This window comes from Heterodontus francisci, chromosome 37 (assembly GCF_036365525.1).
Source record: "Heterodontus francisci isolate sHetFra1 chromosome 37, sHetFra1.hap1, whole genome shotgun sequence".
NCBI lineage: Eukaryota > Metazoa > Chordata > Chondrichthyes > Heterodontiformes > Heterodontidae > Heterodontus > Heterodontus francisci.
Genome location: NC_090407.1, coordinates 4,878,051 through 4,888,912, shown reverse-complemented (window position 1 = coordinate 4,888,912; position 10,862 = coordinate 4,878,051). Strand labels below are relative to the sequence as shown.

General features: G+C 44.7%; 1 protein-coding gene across 5 annotated transcripts in view; it reads left to right on the top strand.

Moving 5' to 3' along the window:
* The first annotated feature begins 311 nt into the window (after positions 1-311).
* Positions 312-10,862, top strand: part of LOC137351978 (tumor necrosis factor receptor superfamily member 5-like) — a 94,237-nt gene continuing 83,686 nt past the window's right edge. The window contains exons 1-2 of one of the 5 annotated variants that reach the window (XM_068016928.1): positions 557-630; positions 1,663-1,726. In XM_068016928.1, coding sequence (XP_067873029.1) covers positions 1,706-1,726 — 21 coding nt within the window. In that variant the 5' untranslated portion in view covers positions 557-630; positions 1,663-1,705. Of the gene's footprint in view, positions 631-1,662; positions 1,727-10,862 lie in introns of all 5 variants that reach the window. The other 4 variants (XM_068016932.1, XM_068016931.1, XM_068016929.1 and 1 more) reach the window with 4 other exon arrangements.

The window sequence follows — 10,862 nt, the reverse complement described above, 5'->3', positions numbered from 1 at the left end:
TGGTAGCCCTATCATTGGGGGAGCCTCTAGTTCTGATTGCCCCCCTGGGCTGCCGCAGGGAAGCTGCCACCATTGAGTTGGCAGACTCCGCACATGGTGGGCGATGCCGGAGGGTTTAAAAAAAACCTAGCTGGGGCCTTAAAAATGCAAATTGGCTGCAACAGGCAGCTGACCCGCTTCCCAACCCACCCCAGTAAAGTAACCCAGCAGCAGGAATACATTGTGAAGCTGCCCCAACGAGACTTCTCCCACTCCCCCACCCCATTCCCCTCTCCCACCCCTTCCCCCCAACTCCCTCACCCCCCCCATTCCCCTCTCCCTCACCCCCCCATTCCCCTCCCTCACCACCCCAATCCCCCCCACAATCCCCTCCCTCACCACCCCAATCCCCCCCCTCACCACCCCAATCCCCTCCCCACTTCTCCCCCCATTCCCCTCTCCACCCCACCACCCCCCCCCCCCAAACCTAACACCAAAAGTACCCCAGCGCCAGAGAAATTCAGCCCAATGGTTCAGATTTCATTCCACATCTACGGGGCATTGCTTCTTCGGTTCTCCTCCGCGGCTCTGAACTGGGGGAACGGGAGGAACACTTCACAAAAGGCCCTTCACCCCGGGGCAGCAGGAAAGGTAACCCAGACCCATCAATGTTTCCTTGCAGTAAGCCGGGCTGAACAACGGCTCCGGCCAGTTACCCACCCGTCCGCATCATAATAACCGCTCAATCCTCGCTCTGGTCATTTGACGTCGTTTCTTCCACTTATTCCGCTCCTGTTCGCTGAGCTGCGGGGCCCCGGCTCCCGCGCCAGTCCCAGGTCTGTACAGTGAACGCCATCAAACCGATGCGTGTGTGTGGCCAACCTCCGATTCCTCATCCCCTGACGAAGATTCTCCAGTGAGTGACTCGACATAAGGGTGACACCGAATTCCTCCCCTTTCCCGAAGCAATTAGTTTTTACCGACTCATTCCCGCCGCCATTTCCTGGAGGAAGACAAGATGGCGGCGGCTCCGGGGGTCAGGGGTCACACCCGCTCCGCCGCCATCTTGCTGCGTGTTTACGAACTGCGCCTGCGCGCTGCCCAACCTCCAGCCAAAGGCCTGCAGCTGGAGAGTGGAGCTTTGCAAAAACAAGAAAAGACAAATTTCATAAGTACTCACATTAGGAGCTGACAGTTTAGTAATATATGCCCCTCTGGGTCAGAAGCAGGGTTGCTATTTCTGATTGGAAGTATTTTGGAGACTGAACCACCTTAAAATCTGCCTCTGAGCAAAGCTTTTGGGCCTTTATCCTGCTGCCTCATTCTTCCCCTCAGTGTCAAATTTTTTTGACTTTTTAAATTTCTATTCGTTCATGGGCTGTAAGTGTCGTTGGCTAGACCAGCATTTATTGCCCATTGAAAAGGTGGTGATGAGCTGCCGTTTGAACTGCTGCAGTCCATGTGGTATAATTACACCACTCCTGTAATGTGCCGTAGGACATTTTAATGTGTTAAGGGTGCTATATAAATGCAAGTTATTTGGTCACTTGACACAGCTCCCCCTGGGAGTTAAGGTCTAAGGCCCTCGTTTGACATCAGGCTAGAATACACGCCCAAATTGAGGTTAAATTGTTTTTAAGGGGAACAGCTAAGGTTTCTTCAAATGCTACTTTTTTGTTACAGAATCTAAAGAAATCATTCTGGTGATTTCTTTGAAGTAAATAAGATGAAGTTTTACTTTTTATTGGTGAGTGTTGGGGATATCTCAAACTGCTTCAGTCTAAACATTAACCAGCACATTGTTGCTGTTATTTAATTTACAATTGTTATATATTTTATATATTGTTATAGTATCTGTAAAGTATTAGGAACTAATTAGCTGGGAACGAGTTATGTGGAAGTATTCCAGTAGGGGGCCACATTCACAGTTGCACTGGGGAGTTGTTTTTAGTTTTAGAGATACAGCACTGAAATAGGCCCTTCGGCCCACCGAGTCTGTGCCGACCATCAACCACCCATTTATACTAATGCTACACTAATCCCATATTCCTACCACATCCCCACCTGTCCCTATATCTCCCGACCGCCTACCTACACTAGGGGCAATTTACAATGGCCAATTTACCTATCAATCTGCAAGTCTTTGGCATGTGGGAGGAACCCGGAGGAAACCCACGCAAACACGGGGAAAACTTGCAAACTCCACACAGGCAGTACCCAGAATTGAACCCAGGTCACTGGAGCTGTGAGGCTGCGGTGCTAACCACTGTGCCGCCCGTATTATATGTAACACAAGAACTGGTTGAATCAGGTTCTATAGCACAGGGTATGGTGCTGGAATAAACAACACTGACTCCAGCCTTTTCCAAGTTTAAAGTGTGATTCTTTCTAAAATATGGGAATCAGAGAACAACTTAAAGGCAAAAGAATAATTAATAGAAGTGTTCTTTTAAGTATTTGATTTTCTCCTTAACTTATGAATTCAGATTTCACCCATTATCTTTACAGTGTTCACTTTTATAAAATTATCATTTGAGTTCAAAAGTTAATGGATTTTTTTTTAACTCTTAATTTTTTTAAACTAAGTTGAAACATAGAAAATAGGAGCAGGAGTAGGCCATTCGGCCCTTAGTGCCTGCTGCGCCATTCATTATGATCATGGCTGATCATCCAACTCAGTAGCCTGTTCCTGCTTTTGCCCCATACCCTTTGATCCCTTTAGACCCAAGAGCTATATCTAACTCCTTGAAAACATACAATGTTTTGGCCTCAACTGCTTTCTGTGGTAGCGAATTCCACAGGCTCACCACTCTGGGAGAAGAAATTTCTCCTTATCTCAGTCCTGAAAGGTTTACCCTGTATCCTTAGACTATGACCCCTGGTTCTGGACTCTCCCACCATTGGGAACATCCTTCCTGCATCTACCCTGTCAAGTCCTGTTAGAATTTTATAGGTTTCTATGAGATCTCCCCTCATTCTTCTGAACTCCAGCAAATATAATCCTAACTGACTCATTCTCTCCTCATACGTCAGTCCCGCCATCCCAGGAATCAGTCTGGTAAACCTTCGTTGCACTCCCTCTATAGCAAGAACATCCTTCCTCAGATAAGGAGACCAAAACTGCACACAATATTCCAGGTGTGGCCTCACCAAGGCTCTGTATAATTGCAGCAAGACATCCCTGCTGCTGTACTCGAATCCTCTCGCTATGAAGGCCAACATACCATTTGCCTTTTTTACTGCCTGTTGCACTTGCATGCTTACCTTCAGCGACTGGTATATGAGAACACCCAGGTCTCACTGCATATTCCCCTCTCTCAGTTTATAGCCATTCAGATAATCTGCCTTCCTGTTTTTGCTACCAAAGTAGATAACCTCATATTTATCCACATTATACTGCATCTGCCGTGCATTTGCCCACTCACTCAACTTGTCCAAATCACCCTGAAGCCTCTCTGCATCCTCCTCACAACTCACCCTCCCACCCAGTTTTGTGTCATCTGCAAATTTGGAGATATTACATTTAGTTCCCTCATCTAAATCATTAATGTATATTGTGAATAGCTGGGGTCCTAGCACCGATCCCTGCGGTACCCCACTAATCACTGCCATTCAAAAAAAGACCCATTTATCCCTGCTGTTTGTTTCCTGTCCGCCAACCAATTTTCTATCCATCGCAATACACTACCCCCAATCCCATGTGCTTTAATTTTACATGCTAATCTTTTACGTGGGTCTTTGTCGAAAGCCTTCTGAAAGTCCAAATAAACCACATCCACTGGCTCCCCCTCATCAACTCTACTAGTTACATCCTCGAAGAATTCTAGTAGATTTGTCAGACATGATTTCCTTTTCGTAAATCCATGCTGACTCTGCCCGTTTCTACCACTGTTCTCTAAGTGCTCGGCTATAAAAGCTTTGATAATGGACTCTAGAATTTTCCCTACTACCAACGTCAGGCTGACTGGTCTATAATTCCCTGCTTTCTCTCTACCTCCCTTTTTAAACAGTGGGGTTACATTAGCTACCCTCCAATCTGTAGGAACTGTTCCAGAGTCTATAGAATCTTGGAAGATGACCACCAATGCATCCACTATTTCTAGGGCCACTTCCTTAAGTACTCTGGGATGCATACCATCAGGCCCTGGGGATTTATCTGCCTTCAATCCCATCAATTTCCCCAACACCATTTCTCTACTAATACTGATTTCTTTCAGTCCCTCTCTGTCACTGAGCCCTGTGTTCCCCAACATTTCTGGTATATTTGTGTCCTCCTTTGTGAAGACAGAACCAAAGTATGCATTTAGTTGGTCAGCCATTTCTTTATTCCCCATAATACATTCCCCTGTTTCTGACTGTAAGGGACCTACATTTGTCTTCACCAATCTTTGACTCTTCACATACCAATAGAAACTTTTACAGTCAGTTTTTATGTTCCCCGCAAGCTTGCTCTCATACTCTATTTTCCCCTTATTAATCAATCCCTTGGTACTCCTTTGCTGAATTCTAAACTGCTCCCAATCCTCAGGTCTGTTGTTTATCCTGGCAAATTTATATGCCTCTCCCTTGGATCTAATGCTATCTCTAATTTCCCTTGTGAGCCATGGTTTGGCTACCTTTCCCGTTTTACTTTTGCGCCAGACTGGGATAAACAATTGTTGCAGTTCATCCATGCGCCCTTTAAATGTTTACCATTGCCTATCCACCGTCATCCCTTTAAGTAATGTTTCCCAATCGTCATTGCCAACTCGCGCCTCATGCCTTCGTAGTTTCCTTTGCTAAGATTCAGGACCCTTGTCTCAGAATAAACTACGTCACTCTCCATCTTGATGAAGAATTCTCCTATATTATGGTCGCTCGTCCCCAAGGGGTCTCGCACCACTCGATTGTCAATTATTCCTCTCTCATTACACAATACCCAGTCTAGGATGGCCTGTTCTCTAGTTGGTTCCTCAACATATTGGTCGAGAATACCATCCCGTATACACTCCAAGAATTCTTCCTCTACGGTATTGTGACTAATTTGATTTGCCCAATCTATATGCAGATTAAAATCACCCATAATTACAGATGTTCCTTTATCGCATGCATCTCTAATTTCCTGTTTAATGCCATTCCCAACATCACCGCTGCAGTTTGGGGGTCTATACACAACCCCCACGAACGTTTTTTGCCCCTTAGTGTTTCTCAGCTCTACCCATACAGATTCCACATTGTCAGAGCTAATATCTTTCCTCACTATTGCGTTAATTTCCTCTTTAACCAGCAATGCAACTCCACTGCCTTTTGCTTTTGTCTGTCCTTCCTAAATACTGAATACCTCTGGATGTTCATTTCCCATCCCTGGTCACCTTGCAGCCATGTCTCCATAATCCCGACTATATCATACCCGTTTACATCTATTTGTGTGATTAATTCATCCACTTTATTGCGAATGCTTCGCGTGTCAAGGCACAAAGCCTTAAGGTTTGTTTTTTTAATATTACTTGTTCTCTTCCCACTATTTTTTACGACGGCCCTGTTTGATTCTGGCCCTTGATTTCTCTGCCTATCACCTTTCTTATTCCCCTTACTGTCTTTTGTTGTTGTCTTTGATTCCCCCCTCCTCTGACTCCTTGCAAAGGTTCCCATCTCCCTGCCATTTTAGTTTAAACCTTCTCCAACCACTCTAGCAAATACTCCCCCTAGGACATCAGTCACGGTCCTGCCCAGGTGTAACTTGTCCAGTTTGTACTGGTCCCACCTCCCCAGAACCGGTTCCAATGCCTCAGGAATCTAAAACCCTCCCCCTCACACCATCTCTTCAGCCATGTATTCATCCGATATATCCTGCAATTTGTACTCTGACTAGCACGTGGCACTGGTAGTAATCCTGAGATCACTACCTTTGAGGTCCTACTTTTCAACTTACTTCCTAGCTCTCAATATTCTGCTTTTAGGACCTCATCCTTTTTTTTAACGTATGTCGTTTGTACCAATGTGTACCAAGACTTTCACCCTCCCCCTTCAGAATGTCCTGTAACCGCTCTGAGACATCCTAGACCCTAGCACCAGGGCTGCAACATACCATCCTGGAGTCTCTTTTGCAGCCACAGAAACACCTACCTATTCCCCTTACAATTGAATCCCCTATAACTATTGCATTCCCACACTTTTTGCTCCTCCCCTGTGCAGCAGAGCCAACCGTGGTGCAACGAATTGGGCTGTTGCTGCTTTCCCCTAATAGGCCATTGCCCCCAACAGTATCCAAAGCAGTATATCTGTTTTGCAGGGGAATAGCCACAGGAGATTCCTGAACTGCCTGCCTAGTCCTCTTGTTCTGCCTGATGGTCACCCATTCCCCTCCTGCCTGTGGAGTCTGAGCCTGCGGTGTGACCACCTCTGTATACATGCTATCCACGATACTCTCTGCCTCGTGGATGCTCCACAGTGTCCCCAGCTGCCGCTCCAGCTCAGAAATCCGGGCTTCCAAGAGCTGCAGCTGGATACATTTCCTGCACACATGCTGGTCCCGGGCACTGGAAATGTTCCCGACTTCCGACATGGAGCACGAGGAGCACACCATGGCTTTGAGCTTTCCTGCCATGACTTAACCCTTTAAATTAAATTAAACCTTCTGGAAGATCTTAATGTCCAATCATATCAGTTACTCGAGGGCCCTTCTTCCCTGGTCCTCATTACTACAGAAGTCCCTAAAAAAAAAACACTACTTATTATATTTGAAATAAACTTTAAACTTTTCTTACCTGAGATACTTACACAGCTATTTAGAGCTATTTGATGGGGGTAATGGTGGATGTGGACTGTTTCCAATGGCTCAGCAAGTTTATCCAGTATGTGCTCGAGCCATTCAGGCCAGAAATATCCCAAATTTAAACCTTCATCTATGTTGAGTTCATTGGTCGCAGCAGTGTATCTGGTATTTACCATTACATACATCTCAGCTGTACCCAGCTGTCTGGGTTTTCCTACAGGGTGTTGTATCACAGATACTTAGCATGTAGGGCACCACCAACATTTGAGCCGTTGTAAAAATGTAACCAGCTCATTAGAACTGACAAGCAGATATCCTTATTAGTTTACTTTCTCTTTATTTGTCTTCTACTTTTAGTATTGACCATATTGCACAAATTTCAATTTCTTCCCTAACACATTCCACAAAGAAAATTCTACTCGGTCTCGTTCTAGGGAAAAAGAAATTTCTCTGCAGTACAGCCATCATAATTGCTCCTTGCTGTATACCCCCCAAAATAGAATTTGCTACATAGCAAACATTTGAAAAATGCTAAATATCATAAATTTGTCCTTAAACTTGATTCTCTCACAAATAGCAGCTCACCAGTCTTTGGAACATTCTGGAGTCAGTCTCCAGTGCCTTAGACAAGAATTCCCAAGATTCAGCCTGCATCCAGACATCTAACGTGCATCAGAATAAGTGTCTTTCTTTAACAATGGTCAAATATGTGCACGTGTAGGAGTCTATCTCTGATGAACAAACCTCTGAGTTTTATTGCTTGAGCAGTATTGCAGCTTGTCAGATAGGGAGAGAAGAAAAAGATGAATCCTGTGGGAGTGGGGGAAACATGCAGAGAAAAAGAGATTATCTTAGGAGGATATGGAAAAGAAAACGTTTTGCAGGAGAAAGCAGTGCTGGAGAAATCCCCTTTTTTGGGGGAGCAGAAGAAGAGAACCCCTCTTTTGGACCCAGGCAGCAGGGGCAAAGAGATAGAAACAGACAACCTGTTGGTCAATGGGTTCTGACATAAGGGATCTCCTGTTGGGAGTACTAAAATAGAGAGAAATAAAACCTTTTGGGGTTAAGAAGAGAGAGGGAGAGATACTGTGTTCTAGGGGTGGAGAGAGAGAATCTTGTTGTTTAGGCTGGAGGGAGCTAAACTCTGTTGTGGGGAAGTGGCCCATCTTTGACTGTGCTGGGACTGGGAGGGACAATTGATGTCAGGAATTAGTGGCCGCACATTATAAAACTGCTTATCCTCTCTCTTGGATGAACAACATTACAGAACGTCTATTCATAATTTTAATAACAAATTTTAGAAAAGCAGTGATATAAATCAGATGAATAACTTGGTGCATAAGTGGTTTTTCAAAACAAAAGGTTCGATTATGTGGCCAAATCCTTTTTCAGTAAACCATGGAAGCCCCATGTATTTTTAATCCCTACAGTAAAGTTAAAGCAGTTATTTTCACAGTCTTGGAAGCGAATATGCTGAATGGATTGAGAACTTGCAACACTTTATTTCAAGTTGGGTTTGGAAAGTTGATTTATTTTTAAAATTTACAGAAAGTAGGCCAGCATGTAGAAAGCTGCTTGCTTCATATGTGAAGTAAGCAGCTCCTTATATCAGAATTATGGATAAAAACTGTTTCTGAACATGTTGTTGCAGTTCAGGCTTTTACTCAGCACTTACTGTCATGTTCTTAGCTACATAATAATTTCTCTAAACATCTTGCGTTCCATGTAAACTAAAACTTTCATTGCATTCTTGCCTTCTACATGACTATGTTGCAAGGTTCAGAGATTAATCAGAACACTGGAAAATATGTGGAATGCCTACCATGTTCTCCAGTCAATTGCAAAGGCAGAAATAATTTGTAATTGGAACAATGAGTACAAACTAAAATTGCTTGGCCAGATTTATGAACAAATTAAATAATACATAGAAGCAAGAATACACTGACAGTAGAATAACCACACTTAAGCAATATGCAAACTGTTTCAACATAAATCCAAAATCCTCGCAGTTCATTTAGGCAACTTCCGAGTAAGTCTCTGAGGAGAGTTAATTGAAAAGTGTTTCCTTATTGAGTCCCCATTAGCCCTATATGTGGACACAGAAAAGAACAGGGAACTGAAGGCAGTGTTGGAAAAGTTGGTGTTTTGAAAGTATATTTTCAGTTAATGAAAAAGCAGATCCTTTGAAGATTACCCTTAGAAAACATATAGCAAAGCACATGTTAATTACTCAGGAAATTAGTATAATTTCAGGGATGTAAATACCTTTCCAGAATAATGGCACTTATCACAAGGTGAGGTGAGAGTGACTGCCCTTGACATTAAGGCAGCATTTGACCGAGTATGGCATCAAGGAGCCCTAGCAAAACTGAGGTCAATGGGAATCAGGGGGAAAACCCTCCGCTGGCTAGAGTCATACCTAGCACAAAGGAAGATGGTTGTGGTTGTTGGAGGTCAATCATCTGTGCTCCAGGACATCACTGCAGGAGTTCCTCAGGGTAGTGTCCTAGGCCCAACCATCTGCAGCTGCTTCATCAATGAACATCCTTCAATCATAAGGTCAGAAGTGGGGATGTTCACTGACGATTGCATAATGTTCAGCACCATTTGTGACTCCTGAGATACTGAAGCAGTCCGTGCAGAAATGCAGCAAGACCTGGACAATATCCAGGCTTGGGCTGATAAGTGGCAAGTAACATTCGCGCCACACAAGGGCCAGGCAATGACCATCTCCAACAAGAGAGAATCTAACCATCTCCTCTTGACATTCAATGGCATTACCATCGCTGAGTCCCCCACTATCAACATCCTAGGGGCTACCATTGACCAGAAACTGAACTGGAGTAGCCATATAAATACCGTGGCTACCAGAGCAGTTCAGAGGCTAGGAATCCTGCGGCAAGTAACTCACCTCCTGACTCCCCAAAGCCTGTTCACCAACTACAAGGCACAAGTCAGGAGTGTGATGGAATACTCTCCACTTGCCTGGATGGGTGCAGCTCCAACAACACTCAAGAAGCTCGACACCATCCAGGACAAAGCAGCCCGCTTGACTGGCACACCATCTACAAACATTCACTCCCTCCACCACCGACGCACAGTGGCAGCAGTGTGTACCATCTACAAGATGCACTGCAGCAATGCACCAAGGCTCCTTAGCACCTTCCAAACCGCGACCTCTACCAACTAGAAGGACAAGGGCAGCAAATACATGGGAACACCATCACCTGCAAGTTCCCCTCCAAGTCACACACCATCCAGACTTGGAACTATATCGCTGTTCCTTCACTGTCGCTGGGTCAAAATCCTGGAACTCCCTTCCTAACAGCACTGTGGGTGTGCCTACCCCACATGGACTGCAGCGGTTCAAGAAGGCAGCTCACCACCTCCTTCTCAAGGGCAATTAGGGATGGGCAGTAAATGCTGGCATAGCCAGTGACGCCCACATCCCATGAATGAATTTTAAAAAAAGCTCAGGACATCCTAAAGCACTTTTCATTCCAAGATAATTCTTGAAGAAAACACCAAAAGAGATAAATAACCATTAATTTAATTTTGGAGGTGTTGGCTGAGGAGAGGAATATTGGATAAGACACATGGGAAACTCATTGCTATTTTTTTGAAGATGTCACGCTAACCAGGCAGCCCGGGTTTCAGCTTAACATCCCATTCAGTGGCGCAGTGGTTAGCACTGCAGCCTCACAGCTCCAGGGACCCGGGTTCGATTCTGGGCACTGCCTGTGTGGAGTTTGCAAGTTCTCCCTGTGTCTGCGTGGGTTTTCTCCGGGTGCTCCGGTTTCCTCCCACAAGCCAAAAGACTTGCAGGTTGGTAGGTAAATTGGCCATTATAAATTGTCACTAGTAGAGGTAGGTGGTAGGGAAATATAGGGACAGATGGGGATGTTTGGTAGGAATATGGGATTAGTGTAGGATTAGTATAAATGGGTGGTTGATGGTCGGCACAGACTCGGTGGGCCGAAGGGCCTGTTTCAGTGCTGTATCTCTAATCTAATCTAATAAAAATTAAATTACATTTTGAGAAAGTTGTCACCAAGGGGAATTCATGTGGAAAAGCAAAATGGAGGATCCAATGGCTACAAACAATGGACTTTATGTGTTGTAGCTCAAT